The 15,270-nt window shown below is 50.4% G+C and overlaps 3 protein-coding genes across 3 annotated transcripts; 2 read left to right on the top strand and 1 right to left on the bottom strand.

The window, feature by feature from the left end:
* Window positions 1-2,302: 2,302 nt before the first annotated feature.
* Window positions 2,303-4,212, top strand: CDV56_103689 (cytochrome P450; the record flags this gene model as incomplete). Its single annotated transcript, XM_026757308.1, has 6 exons — window positions 2,303-2,527; window positions 2,605-2,721; window positions 2,777-2,879; window positions 2,939-3,010; window positions 3,058-3,663; window positions 3,716-4,212. The coding sequence occupies 6 exons, from the start codon at window positions 2,303-2,305 to the stop codon at window positions 4,210-4,212; spliced, it is 1,620 nt and encodes a 539-aa protein (XP_026611589.1).
* Window positions 4,213-7,767: 3,555 nt separating this feature from the next.
* Window positions 7,768-9,789, top strand: CDV56_103085 (uncharacterized protein; the record flags this gene model as incomplete). The annotated part of the gene is made up of 1 exon (XM_026756704.1): window positions 7,768-9,789. One exon carries the CDS (start codon window positions 7,768-7,770, stop codon window positions 9,787-9,789), a length of 2,022 nt encoding a protein of 673 aa, XP_026611588.1.
* Window positions 9,790-11,331: 1,542 nt separating this feature from the next.
* CDV56_102416 (putative checkpoint protein kinase (SldA)) lies at window positions 11,332-15,202 on the bottom strand (the record flags this gene model as incomplete). The annotated part of the gene is made up of 4 exons (XM_026756035.1): window positions 11,332-13,574; window positions 13,655-13,959; window positions 14,040-14,089; window positions 14,210-15,202. 4 exons carry the CDS (start codon window positions 15,200-15,202, stop codon window positions 11,332-11,334), a joined length of 3,591 nt encoding a protein of 1,196 aa, XP_026611587.1.
* Between the last annotated feature and the right edge of the window lie 68 nt (window positions 15,203-15,270).

Below are 15,270 nucleotides of genomic sequence, written 5' to 3'. Positions count from 1 at the left end.
CTAAGATAACATCAGTTCAAAACACAGTCGACCTGATCTCCAAGGAGATCGAAGGACTCGACAAGGCCACAACTACACTGACTAAAAGGAAGCTCCGCTTTTGATATGAGGATGACGACGCCGATGAACCAGAACTAATAATCCCTAAACCAAATGACCAAGCCCTACTAATGCAATGGATAATGGATAATGGAGAGGTACAACTCATGGTCAGCTAAGGCTCCCAAACAGTGGGATAATCCCTATTCCTTCTACGACCTACCAGTCAACGCAAGCGCATTCTTTGACAAGACCCCATGGCCTGACCAAGTCTTGTGACTAGATGTTCCACTCAGGGTATAACAGGACATCATAAAGTTCCCTTAGGGAACACCAGCAGCCGCCTTGACTCATATGCTTAACGGGATGCCCAGATACGATCAAAATACCATCTACTCTGATGATGCTTTGAACCTACTCAGGGACCTGGAGGAATTCTACTTCGCGCAGAAAAACCGCGCTGACCTGGACTGGAAAACCCTACACAAGTGGCTGTTGACAGCGGATCTAAGAAAGCAACTACGAGACCGTTTAACCAGCCTAGGCGCCACCCAGAGTACTCACCCCGACTACCTTCCGGCAAAGAAACCCAAGAAGGCGACTCCAGGATTCCTGATAGGCATTTATGCGACCTCACATGACCAGCGACCATTACTTCTGTATTCCAGTTTAGTTCCTGTATCTTAGCCTCTTTGAGCATCGAACACCAGATTGAAATTTGACTACTATCAAGCCTCGATTTGATCATTATCAAATTCCATTGATCTCCATCATCCTAGCATCCCGACAGAATCATCTCGATCGATTTCAATATACAGACCCAACGGATTCGGTCATTTGTGGCGTCCCCAGGCAGGAAATCCAAATGATGTGTTCCTCTGCGTTTCGATGGACTTCGAGATCTTGCAGTGGACGCTCTCGCCGAAATGCGGCTTGTGCCAGCATAGATGGGAGGCAAAGTCCGCTTTGCTCTCTCCTCTTTCAATAGATGATATAGGCGACCATAACAAGGAAATCCGATTTGATGTTGGAGATGTCTTTGGCTCTCTATGGTTTGCCTAAAGCTTACAGCATGCTCAGGAGGTTTAGGGGGTTGAGAGGGGATCTGGCATGCTCGCAGCCAGGTAGATGACAGCCATCTTAGTGATTCCTGAATCCCTGAGGAAATGGCCAGCGTCTTTGATTAGCCGAAGAAGGGGTATTTAAGGAGTATTAGGTGACTTAGGTTAGTGATTTAATCCCTAGGAATGCGAGCATTTGATTTTGTATTGCAATCAAGATTATAATGGAGTTTGATTGTAACTATAAATTGCCTGTTTAGGAATAAGGGATTCATCCAGCAGGGTGTGGAGGAATCATTTCCCATATTGTATTGACATAACAATATCTTCCAAGCCTGTCGTATCCTCTCGTCTACAATCCACCAAGCAGCTATCTGACCCCATTCAAGACCGGATCACGGAAGGCGTTTGAACCGAGTCTCGAAACAGTAAACGCTCATCAAGAAGTCCACTAGTACCTACAGCTGTCTACTCTCAAATCCGCCAATCTGATCCTTTGATTTGCGGCAACAAGCCCCATCGTCGTATCGGAAACTGAGCCACCCGCAATCCCGCATAGGACGGACAGCTGTTGCTTCGCTTAACCTCAGATCGACGATCAGAGGATACAATCAGCCAATTATGGGTTGCAGATTCCTCATCTTCGAGGTAACGAGAGTAAGGGTTCTCTTCAGTAATCGTCTCCACGACCACATTTGACTGACGGTTGGCAGAATGGCACCTTGAGTGAACTTCATGGCGCAGCCAGCCTACCTTGAATGTCGCATCTGCATCTAAAACACTGAATTTCCTAATGGGGTAACACACATGCTAATTGGACTGGTTGCGCGGACCCCGCGGAGAGTTTCCTCGAGCATTCAACGGCCAAGCAAGTGTCATGCTTGCATGCATTCTACGCCTGATCGGCTAGAACTTCCCGCTGCTGGAAAGTAATGACGAGACAGAAGCAGCACCGATGCTATGATCTCTCCACACACATGCGAGTCCAACGGTTCAATGCCGATCTCGTATTCGACGTATTCACTGTCGAATGAGTCCCCGCACGGAACGACTGATCCCGTGAATCCAAATAGATGGACTCCTGCCTTGTATAGGGCCTATAGATCAGTGAATGCAGCGGGGTTTCATATATACCTCTCCGCGGAAGTGGCGTGGTCCTTTTCTTTCTTTGCTGCTGCACCCCAGATCCCAAGGCAATCAACATGGCTTTGATCTCTGAGTTGCTCGAAAGTCAGTACCTTCTTCAAGGCATCGCTGTGGCCTTGTTTCTGGTGATTGTGTCGAACTTTTATCAAGAGCTTGCGGATGGCTTTCCGTACCGGAAGATACCCCTTGTTGGGAGGAGCAGATGGGAAATCTCAAACAGCAAAGCCAAAGAGCGCTTCGTGGCGTCCGCGAAAGAGCTCATTGCGCAAGGCTTCAGTCAGGTATGAGAATGAATCTTGCTCGACATGTGTCAGGAGCAGCCACAGCGGTTGGCAGGGAGAGCTGACATTGGGGTTAGGGCAGGACTGTCTTTCAAATGATGTTCTCCCACACTCCCATGATCGTCCTGCACCCTCGGTACATAGATGAGATCAAGAGCCATCCGGATCTGAACTTCGATGAAGCTAATAAGAAGGTGAGAGTCGCTATAATCGTAAAGCAGCAACAGGGAGGTTGTGCTGATAATGCAGGCGTTCTTTGGCGCCAAAGTTCCCGGGTTCGAGGCTTTTGAAGGACTGGACAAGGATCACATCTTGTTGGATGTTATCAACAAGAAGCTAACTCATACACTTGGTATGTGACGTTGGTGGCGTGGTGCAGAGGTACCTCTTGCTCACTGACTAACGGTGAAGGTAACCTTACTATCCCTCTTTCCAGAGAGACCGCGGCCGTGCTCAAGGAGACATTGCCCCAGAAATCCGATGGTAAGTCCTCCCGATAGGCCCTTTTGCCCTTTCTGACAGGACAACAGAGTGGCAATCTCTAGTCTTCGCTCGGGAGATTCCATACATAGTTGCCCGATTGTCGTCCCTTGTATTTCTGGGCGAGAAGATCTGCCGTGACAGGGAATGGCTGACTGTGTCTGTCAACTACACCACCGATGCATTCATCGGCGCGCGCGATCTCAGACTATGGCCCTCGATTACCCGACCCCTGGTGCACTGGTTCCTGCCGTCAACACGAAGAGTCCGGAAGCACATCCGAGTTGCAAAGAAGATTGTTCAGAACGAGATCCAAAAGCGAGAACTGATCCGGCAAGGCAAGCTTCCAGAAGAGGATCCTCCACGGACTCACGCCGATGCCCTCGACTGGTTCAGGGAAGTCGCTGCTGGCCGCCCGTTTGATGAGACGAGAAGTCAGATCGGTCTTTCTCTGGCAGCGATCCACACCACTTCCAACCTTCTGACAAACGTCATGTATGACTTGATAGCCTACCAGGAATACATCCAACCACTCCGGGATGAGATTATTGCCGTCGTGGAGGAGGACGGGTGTCTGAAGAAGACCAGCCTTACGAAGCTGAAGCTGATGGACAGCGTGATGAAGGAAAGCCAGCGCATGAACCCTGTCAGCATTGGTAAGTGATTGCTGCCTGAGGGGCTCCTTCGGCATAGCGCTGATTCTTCCAGCCTTCCTCCAGCGTCTCGCACAGGCAGACATCACTCTGTCCGATGGCACCTATATTCCCAAGGGAGGAGTGCTGATCGTCTCCGCTCACACCCTGAGAGATGAATCCATCTACCCTAACGCGGGTACCTTCGACGGCTACCGCTTCTACAACAAACGCAAAGAGCCCGGCAATGAGCACCGGTACCAGTTCGTCACAACGAGCACAGAGCACTTTGGCTTTGGACATGGCGTGCACGCGTGTCCTGGGCGATTCTTCGCAGCGAACGAGGTGAAAATCCTCCTGGTCCATCTGCTGATGAAATACGACTGGCAGTTCGCAGAGGACCGGGGACGTCCCCAGCCGTTCATGCACGGCACCGAAATCATCTGCGACCCGACTGTGAAGTTGCTTTTCAAGGCACGAACACCGGAGATCAATCTATCGAAGCTGGGAGAATTGCCAACGGATAGTCAGTGTCAGCCTGAGGTAGAGCTCTTCGACCATGGTGCAAAGTAAATAGCCCGTATGTACGGTGTACTCCGTACCAGATAGCAATGCACATATCTTTTGTCTTATATCATGTCTGCCACGTACTTTTCTGTACACGAGCCACGTACGATGACATACCATTGAGTCGGTCGAACCTGTTTTGATGACCGGGCAGAGGCCACAACACATCATCTCATGTAAGGATTCTCCAGCAGATGCACCTTGTAAGGATAACATTCTTGCTACCCAAGCATGCGTTCAATTCTAGTACACTTTTCAACTATCGATACGTGACTGCCATTCCGATCCGTCTTTAATCGACTCCTGTTCCACTTTGCGAGAATATCACAACATCAGTCGGATAAAAGTAAAATCCCGAACTCAATTACAGGCCATATCCTTGATTGCATGCGGGACATGAATCACTGCAGCTGTTAGCTACAGCGAGTCAGCAATCGGCATGAATCAATGCATATACATCCGCCCAGCGAGCCTCATAGATATCGTACCATCATGCAACCACCAATTGTGGACGCAAGGGCGCGATAGTCAGGACCATGCAGGTAGCTACTTTTCTTCTGCTGGATCGAATGTAACCAGCCCTTAGTATTTATCCATCTTCTGGAGTCCGTCCGCAGACAGACGAGGTCGGGGCAATATAAGGAATGGTCAACATCAACTACTATCCATGATCTTCAATATGCCACGGGCCCTGGATCATGGCGTAGCCATACCGAAAGTCTCTTTGTCCCCGGCTCTGAGTTTCCGAGAGGCTGAGACGGGAGCAGTTCCATGGAAATATTCGTGACGCGGATCTCGAGCAGATCAGGGTCTTACTCTTACCGAGATCCTTAAGCTTATGGGACAAAGAAATCAGGATTCAAGCTGGACGGATGCCGGATTCAGGCCTCTAGCTTTAGCTCTAGCCTGGCCCATGACCCAGAGCTATGGAGGATGGGGTATGCTTTTTGTTTCCAGATATAGAACCTTTGTAGTTTGTGCTGCAGTCCGTAGCTCCACCGAACCATAATCAAGTTTAGTTGGATCCAGGAACAACAGAGACAGACCACTTTTCTAAGGTAGCAAGTAGCAACTAGAAATGCTCTCCATAGTCTCCATAGATAGATAATATTGCTCTCTTTTTTTTTAAATCCGTACTACACAGTCAACTCCACTATGCGACGTGCATGATACTGTAATTTACCACACGCGCGGATTCGCGTAGTAGACGCGTCCAGACGCGTTCCTTACCCCTCCTTGACGCGTTGGTCCGGGGCCGTCCGATAAGCGAGTGATAGCCACAAGGTGAACAAAGCCTCAAACCATCAATTGATTGTCCGCATTTAATAATGAATATTCTTCTGGAGTTAAATGCTCTTTGTGAGATACTTTATTTCAACCTCAGTTGACCACCGTATACTCCGTACCAGGATACTGATGACTACAGAGTAGAAACGTAGTAGGTACTCTACCTACGATTGCTACCTAGCTCGTGAGGCGGTTAGTCGCGTCTCTGCCACCACATGCAAGTGGCTAATGCACGTTCAGCCCGTCTTCACGACGTGGTTCGTCCGTCTGATGGTGGAGAAACCGCTTCTGCAGGAGACTGGAGTTTGACTCTGAACTTTTCGAAAGTTTGAAACGAACGCAGCGCTAGATCGGGCTTGGATCGGGATGGTTGAGACTGTCTTTTCCTTGGGAATTGGGCCTGGCGGTATGAGCCGAGAGGTTTCTCCCAGCCACCGAATTTCCACTTGATCATTGATCTGGCTAGGATAGCTGACCGCTCAATTGAGCACAGTACTCCGTACTCCGTACAGAGTTCAGGTCCTCAGTTGAATTTGAGAATCAGAATCGGTTCTCAATGGCCGAGATGGTAAAAAAAAACGTTGGTGATTCACCTGCATCCCGTGGTGCATCCCAATAGTCCCTCCCTTGCACTTTAAAGCAGTAAATGAATCCGCGAATAGTAATTGCAGTCTTCGCGGGGTCCAGAAGTCACCGGAAAACCAGGCCATCACACTAACATTAGCAGACTGCAGGAGCAATTCGACTGGCTCTGTGGGAGGAACTACTCCATCAGGACGACTGCGATTTGTCAACCTGGGGGAATTTCTGAGATTTTCGGGCCCTCTGACTGTCCATAGAGCATCGTTGGGCGCGGTGAGGCGGTTCTGAAATGCTGACCGACTGGGTTTTGGGTATTAGACAGTCCAATGACTGATTCCCAAAATCTCCAGTCAGGTAGAACTATAGATAGGACAAGTAAATCTTTTGGAGTTGAAGAGTTGCATGCAAACTCTTGTTACCGAACTTACCACGTTTGCAAGACAGAATTAAGGATATATGGAAGATGGAAATCATTTGAACATCAGGTCAAGACATCAAATGTAGAACCAAGGAATCACAAGACAATTCTCCGCATTCCAGAGAAGTCAGGATGATGATGTTGATGTCTGAGGATGTTATGGTGCCGCATACCTGACATAGATAGATAGAGCAGCTGAACAGCACCATCTGAACATGAAAGATCTTTCTCTCTGATCATCAAGATCATCATTCATCTCACCTTCTACAAGCTTGCTCCTTGACGTGTTCATAATTTCCCTGAGTCCATCCCATGTGATTAATTGATTGATTGATTGCAGGAGTGGAACCACCACAGAGGCCCTGGACTGCAGTGACTACTCCCTAAGCTTAGGTACTCTCTAGTACTGCTGTGCCTTAAGGGTACCTGAGGTACTGTGCCGTTTGGTATTATTACCGCTTACCAGCCCTCTTCCTCTTCTACTCCTACTACTACTACTACTCTTCTCTCTCTCCGATTCTCTCCCTCACTTTTCCTTCCTGCAACCCCCTACTGCTGTTTTCTCCTGCGAGCGCATTGCTCGCATCATTCCCGTCTCTTCGCACTTTTCCTTTTCCTTGCTTTTCTTTTGTGTTGGTCTGGTGTTTTTGTGTGTCCCCTTCCGGGTGTAAATGACCGCTTCCCTCTCCATTACCTGCCAAATGCCCAATGGACCGCGGGAACCGGGAACCGTTCGATGTGATACTACACAGCTGCTACTCCAACGAGCTTGATCGCAACCAACTTCTCGTGCGCATTATCGCATCAACTTGACCCTTGCACACAAATTCGATCCCTTTTCCTTACTCCGACCACTCACACCTTGACGAGCTTCATCTCCTTTTTTTTTGTTCCTATTTTCTGTTGCTTTGCCTAACGAGTTACGAAACCCTCCTGTACCGCCCATTCAGTGTCGACCGAAGCCGTTCAACCATTGATCGAAAAGGATCCCACTTTGACTGCGGTTGTCTTTGCGCTTTTGCTACTTTACTGTCTCCTCGAAAAGAGTATCGCGCATCAATTGCGAGTGAAGAAAGAGTGTGTGCGACGCCGAGTTCAAAGCCCGCGTTGCGGTCCGACACTCAAAGTCTTACTTGACAACATATTATCGCACGAGCGCAATGATATTCGGTTAGAGGTACCGATCAGAATTCAAGAGAAAACAAAACGCAGACCCATTTTTGGCAATCGTTGTTCTATTGGTCGTACCGCAAAGCGACCCCGACACCCACGTCATGGCTTACCGGCAGCATGGGTTGTCGCGCACCTTGCCGAAGAACTTCACCTTCTATTCAACAGGCACCGAAGAGCCTCGGACACCTGAACGTGCATCCATCCATGTGGACGGACCGCCACCACCTCCTCGCCATTCGAGTTGCCGCTTGCGAAGATCGCGCGTCCGCTCGGGGACCGACCTCTTCGCGCAGGCAGAGTACGATCGCACCACGCTTACCGCCAACCCATCTGACATCCCACTGCCCTCCATTGAGTTACCTCCATCGCATGACGCTTCTGTAGCTCAGTCATACCCTGGATTCTTTGCCAAAGATGATCGCTTCCTGGCGCCTCCTCGAGACAGAATGGCCTTGAAGACACCCCCTGCCCAGATCCGCGGCAGTCCGTACGACTCTGAAACCGCCGACGGATGGTCTTCGTGGGACTCTCAAGCTATTGGACAGTCAATGCAGCGCCCTGGGTCTGCCTGTTCCCAAGCATCTGACTCCTCAGTTTCCTCCGTTGAAACTTTCGCCTCACGGCGTTCCGTGGGCGGAAGTTGCACCAGCGCAGAAAGTGACAGTTGTGATCCCTTTTTCTATCTCGAGATTCCGCCGAAGCAGATGGCGGAGAAAACATCCGTGGCTGCGGCGAGCCATAAGAGAGTGAATCGAGCCTTTCCAAAGAGAGAACGGTGGACCTTGGATATGGACAACCACCTCTGGAATACCTATCAGCTCTACATACAAGATCCGACCCTCACCCCTTTCAAAATGACACCTGGTAGTATTCCCCCGCTCGGTGTCACACACCGGGTTGCTCGAGAGGCGAAGAGATCGTGGGAAAAGAAGCGATACAGGCTTGCACGACCGTTCACATCCTCCCTGCACCAATCGCAACCGCCACAGAGCGGCGAAACGACACCAACACCACGGACAGAATCTCCAAAGAGTGTCTGGCCCAAGTCCGAAGCCTCGACTAGGCGTCGTCTCAAGCTTCTTTGCAAGCGCAAATTCTCAATCGCGCCTCATTACCAGAGGCTCATGCAGTCCCGCAGCCCGACTCCGTTCCTGGATCTGTTCTCGCGCCCTTCGCACGAGGAGCACCCTCTAGACAGCCCCGGCAACAGCTCGACTACTTATGCCACGCGTGATCTGGGTGTTTCCCTGGTCTCTAGCTCTATGCCTGGACCTCTTTCGCAGCTTGCAGTCGAGGACCATTCTCCGCAAAATACAGCGTACGACTGGCCGCCGAGTCAGTCAGTGCCTTGCGAGTCGCAGGCCAGCTGGGCAGGACCGCTTGACAAAACAACACAGCTCCAGGCTGAACATCCGGAGTCTATCCCGCGCCTTGGATCACCATTTACATATCACACCTGGGCCCCGACCAATTCAAGAAAGAGACCGTACAGAAATACACCCAGGACCAGGCGAGAGACAATACACGTGACCGGGTCCCGGTTGTGCTCTCCTCCACGCGCGGAAGCTTTACCAGCCACCGACGACACCAACGTTGTGTATTCTGTGTCAAGACCCACCGAAGTGTCCACAGATCAGGAGACCCAGAGCCACCTGGAGACTCTGATCCGGGAAGGCAAGTTGATTGACGTCGGCAATCGTCGCCTGCGTATCCGGAATCGTGGTGCAACGACAAGCTCCATCACTCCTCAAAACCTCGACCAGCTCTTCTCTCCGCCCTCTTCTGCGTCCCGAAATGAGGAAAGCGCGCCTATTGAGAAAACCCTGCCCAACCCGCTATTGAACTTGAGTGGGGAGAACCTCAAACGTCTCGGCTCTCCTTTCAAGGTGGATGCATCTAAACGCCACGAGGGACGCAGAATCAGACACGTTCCCTCTTTGTCTGACCCCTTTGCGAGTGGACTACTGCCCCAAATCAGACCCGTCAACCGAGGTGCTCCACCCAAGGACCAACAGAACGTGACAGGTGCACTGCCATATGACCCAACTGAGAAGGGCATATCCGATGCGGAAAGAATCCGCAGACAGATCTTGAATATGTCTTACTCGAGGCAACAATACTGACCATCTTTGACGAGTCACTGATGCCAGTGTCGGCACCCTCATGACGCCGGGATCCGCTTTCATCTTGGTATCGACTTGGAATTCGATCCCAATATACTAATGACCTGGACGACTTTGGCCCTGACAAACAGTGATCAGGAGTATAACGACAGAAACGGTACTGACGACCTTGATGACAAAATGACTTATAAACCAAAATCGATTCTTGTGTTCCCACTGCAATAGAAACGAGACGATAAAATTGAAAACGCCTTTTGACGAAAAAAGCATAAACCCAAAAGAAACAAACATGGACATTCGGCATTGGATTTGCGCAGGTCGGACAACATGTCATATTGCAAATCTCTGCACGATGATTTGATGCCAGAGTGACATTGCCGAATTTGGTGGATGTACGACCTTGACTTCCTGCAACAGACATTCCGAACACAGCAGGATTGTCCTTTTCATTTTTCCTATATCTCTGACTCCGTTTGATTATTTTCATTACTCCCTGCTTGACCGAGGTAGCCGCTTTGGATCAGATTGATAGTTGGGCACAATACACCCCTGGAATAGGTAGCACACGCCATGCCATTCTGTTCCTGGTAGACTTGACAACTCGAAGATGCCATGGCCCCTTTACGTCAAGCACGACATTCCTTGCACAGATTTCATTTCCTACTCTCTACCGACTCTTCGACACTCTTTGAACTCAATCAAGAAAACCACAAAAAAAAGACCAACCGGGGAAAAAACCCCTCCACTATCTCTAACTTTCCTTTCTTTTCTATCTTTCTTCACTTTTCTCTGTTTTCGCCGATTTAAACCCATAAACCGTGCGAAGACAATCGTCTCGATCATGCCACGCTGATCTATGAGACAAATGACCCGACCTTTCTTCTCTCCACATCTACCCTCTCGTCTCAGACACAGACATGCTTGATGAAATGATACGGACGACCCGCAATGGACTTACTGACCGAAACGACCACCTCACCTCATAGATGACACGATTCAATTCAATTCAAGCAAGCAAGCAAGCGTGTTCGTTCCTGTTCTGTCGTTGCAGTGTTTCAACGCACTTGATCTCGTTCGATTCCGCTGGCTCCGCTTCGTGTCTTCGTTGCTGGCCAGCTTTTTAGTTGCATTATGCATCTATGGCATTTTTTTCCCATGTTGTTTTCATCTTTTCATCTTTTCTCGATCTTTCAACTTATTATGAATTGAATCCATTTGATTTGACTGATAGTGCTCAAACTCAGCCTTATCATTTGTAGTAGATTCAGATATCAGTTTGATAATGACTGACAATGTCTGCAATTTAACCAAGTCATTGATCTACTTTCTCTCAGAAGATTTGGGTAGACGTAGGTGTCATTATGAACAATCCATTTGTGAAAATAGGTAGAATAATAGTAAAGTATGATCAAGCATGAAACTGGAATCAGAATCCCAACGCCAACGCTGCCGGAGAAACAAACAAAGCAACAGGGTATAAGATGTGAGATCGTAACCATCATTAGAATAGAAGGAATCAAACGACGCAGAAAACAAAGCAGCTTAGCTCCGCTCCAATCTCTTCTTCTTCTCCGCAAAGACAGCCTCTAGCTTCCGGATCTGCAGACCAAGACCTTTCTTCTCTGCGTTAGCGAGCAGCCAAGCCTCCATCTTCTCCCGCACATGGCGCATGGAATGAGTGACAGGGAGGATCGGCTGGTTCTCAGCGTTGACGAGATCCGGGCCCGCGGCGTCGAGTTCCATGCGCGCCCAGCGCTCGGTGCAGGGGTTGAGTAACAGGTCGAAAACGTCGGTCCAGATCTCGCGGTCCCAGTACCGTTTCAGCGACTCGCGGATGCGGTAGGTCCGCACGGACGCCGAGCCGCCTTCGCTTTTCCGGACCGGAGTCGACTCGATGTATTTCCCGAAGAGCATGACGTGCACGGTCCCCGCAAGGCCGTACAGATCGATCTGGTGCGTCCAGGGCCGCAGCTCGCGGATCTCATTGCATTCGTGTTCGCCCGTCTCCCAGTCGGCGATAAACTGGACAGAAGGCTGGAAAGCTCGCATGTCTATACCGCGACCGAAATCGATGAGCGACAGGCCTTTGTTGCGCCAGCCGCACAGACCACGGGGGGAGTAGTGGATCTCGCGGGGCTCGGCGATCTCTTCTTCCACGTCCATGAGAGAGGGTGCTGTGGGCTTATCGTCGAAGCGGATGAGACAGTTGTCGGCTTTGATGTCGCCGTGCAGGATGCCGCACGAATGGAGGGCCTCGACGGTCCGGAATAGTTCCACAGTGAAGAACATGGCGAGAACCTCGTCCAGACCACCTTCTCCAGTGCCATTGGCTGTGATTGACTCGTTGCGGATCAGGTTGACCAGATCCAAGAGTGTTCCCTGCCCGCGGTAATCTTCCACGAGAATGCTTTCCCCTTTGTAGACGTGGAGCTCGTGGGCTCGGATGATACTGTCAGTCGCACGGGATAGCTCTGGTAATTGACTTGTACGTTCGTGAGCGATCCGAATCATGTAGAATTCCCATGCGTTCGGAGGCCCGACTTCCAGTTTAATCGCCTCGAAGCCATAACGAGAGTTACTGCGGGCTATCGCTTTTCTTCCGTTCGTGAGTTGGGAACCTCGACTGTCATCGTCTGCGGGTTCGGTTTCCGAATCGGAGGACGGGCAGGTCTCGAGGCTATCGACGCTCTCCGCAAGGTACACTGGCGCATAGGCTCCGGCTCCAAGCTCTCGTCTGATGATATAACATCTTTGCGCTCCGGGTAGTTCGAGAATTGGAACATCGAATGATGCCTCGTCACCGCTTCGAGGACGCTTGACATGTGTTTTGACAAACTTCTGGATCGCAGGCGCATAGTGGCTTTCCACTTCAGGGTGACCATGGTAGCCAGGGTAGGATGCAAGCGGCGGATCCACGGCCTGAAGAATGGTGTTGCGAATGCTCTTGTCTGTGGGATTACACTGGGCATCATTGATAATGACCCGATGCTGGTGTTGTTCCTTCAAGGGTGATAGTATCTTAAGGCTGGATCGTGCTTTCTTCGCCGTAGGACTCATCGCAACATCTTCAGGGAATCCAGTGAGATTCTCTGTTTGCTGTGGTGTTGCACCGATCAGCGGAGTTGTAAAGAGGTTTCCCATCTGCGGTTTGGATGGCGTTTTGGTGTTGTACAGATTGTTTCGAGCTGCTGTCATCGAAGGAAAAGAGTGCTCGGTTTGCTCCACGATCGGTGTCATAAAAGGTAGACGATTTTGCGCGACTACTGCAGGATCTCGATACGGACCATAAGGTGGATTATAGTCCTCTGGCATCTCGGGCACAAACCTTTCTCTCTGGGTCGTCTCTTCAGCGCCCATTGTGTTTTCATGGGGTGAGATGGGATCCACTCCCAGTGAATGCGCTGGGATCAGGTCCTCTTTAGTGGAGAATTGAGTCCATTCACCGTCAACAACACTTTCAGCCTGTGTCTGGTCTTCAAAGTCCTCCTCCTCGGCTTCATCATCAGATCTGTGGAAGGTAGTGGTCTCGTCATCGCCAAAGTCACTGGAGTTGACCGAGATGCGACCAGTGCATGTGCTCTCACCAGCACTCTCACCAGCACTCGTGTAGTCGTCATCTTCGAAGTCACTACTATCTGCTACATTCTCGGTCTCTGCCTTGAGTGGCTGATTGAAGATGCTGTAAATCTCATCAGTAGCAGCGCGAGTATGGATTGTCATTGTCGGCTCAGCCGTGCTCTTGCGCCGAATCTTGCTTCCTGTCGGAGAGTCGAACTTCATTTTGACTGGACGGTTTGTCAACGGTTAGTGAGGAATTGGAAAGTGAGAGAGCGACGGGAGAACGCAGCCGGGAGATGTTGCTCACTTGTTTGTGTCTCGCCTTTGACTTCGCGTAGTTTCATTTTCCGTGCTTTGCCAGCTTTGCTCTCATTCAATCCATCTTCAACGGCCCTTTGTGTCCCTGGATCTTTCACTTTCAATTTTTGACTAAATTGCTCTGGCAACTCATGATCCAGACTTTGCTCAATCACATCCTCCACCTGTGACTCTGAACCAGCGACATTGCCGGATATCTGCTTGAGAGGTGCTTTGTGTGAGCGCCAGTCTTTATTCATCCATCCGCGATGCATGGCCCGAAGTTCTTCGAAACTGATCTCTTTGGCCGGATTCCTACAATCAGGATATACTGCCTCAAGATTGACGAAAACACGCTCCCGTCGCCCGGTTCGAGGATTTACCGCTTCCCTTACATGATGATCTGGAACTTGTTTTGCTTGCATTGCTTCTGCGACAGGTGGATCTGAATTTGACTGAATACATAGAAGTAAACCGAAATTCGGTACATGCCACCAATTAGTCCTGTGATCGTAAATATATGGAATTTCAAGGAAGAATGACGGAACAGCAAACATGAACTCACCTCATCCCTGAAGATCGTCATCTTCTCCTTTGGAGCAGGCTTCTTTCCTGCCTTCAAGGTCTCTCCGGCCCACGGCTTCGCCTCCACACTGTTCTCCTTGCGTCTCTCTTGTATCGACCCAATGCTATCCCATCCCTTGGTCTGTCCTGATACAGCGGGCTGGCTTGCTGCCGAGTCGACGTCCGAAAAGATAGCCATCTTGGGCTTCCCAGACTTCGTCCGCGGGGCAGCCGCAGCGGCAGGAGCGGGGCGTTGAGCTTGCGGATCGGCAGCCGGGGCTGCAGACAGAGAAAACGGATCTACCTTGGCAGCCAGTGCGGGCCGCACCGCTGGTAAAGCGGGTGACGATGGTCCATTGTCCTGTGTGCGCTGCTCGTAGCGCTTCTGGAACTCGCTGTATTTGCGGATCAATCGTTCAGTTGGTCGAGCTTCACGGTCGACTCCCAGTCTATACACCTCCTCGGCTTGCGTCCAGCGTCCCGCGCCTTCGAGCCAAGCGGCGAACTCTTCATAAAAAAGCGCTAGCCCTTCACCGATATGGTGACGCGCCAGAAACGCAAAAGTCTCGCGCGGAGAGTCTGAAAAGAGCCTAATGTAGTGAAGCCATAGCCGCAAATAGCGAGGATCGTTCTTGTAGTGGGGTGATGAGAGGAATGTCTTGACGGCGCGTTCAAGTAGAGGAAGAAGACCGGACTCGGCAGTCGCTTGTGCGGAGGGGTATGCGTTTAGTGTCCATTTCACGTAGCGGTCATATACATCTAGCGGGTCGTCTGAGTCATCAATAGCCTGCAGTTCTGCTTCGTACTCCTGCCGAATGGCATCATTGAGGGTCCTGGTTTCGTTTGGTGATGGAGACGCGAATTTGTCACTAGGGTCTCTGGGGGAGAAGATGCGAGCGAGCTCCTTGGCTGAGCGTCCCCCTGGTAATGACTGAATGTTTTCCTTCTGATTCTCGATGATATCAAAATTGATGAGGTCCTCGGAGGCCGCCATGGCGGCGACAGATAAACAAACGTGCGGCAAAAGGGAGTGTTCTGGTGTGAGTCGTGAAGATATTCGTC

Source organism: Aspergillus thermomutatus (assembly GCF_002237265.1).
Source record: "Aspergillus thermomutatus strain HMR AF 39 chromosome Unknown NODE_218, whole genome shotgun sequence".
NCBI classification, from domain to species: Eukaryota; Fungi; Ascomycota; class Eurotiomycetes; order Eurotiales; family Aspergillaceae; genus Aspergillus; species Aspergillus thermomutatus.
Note: the sequence above shows the minus strand (reverse complement) of the source record. Positions and strands in the feature narration are given on the sequence as shown.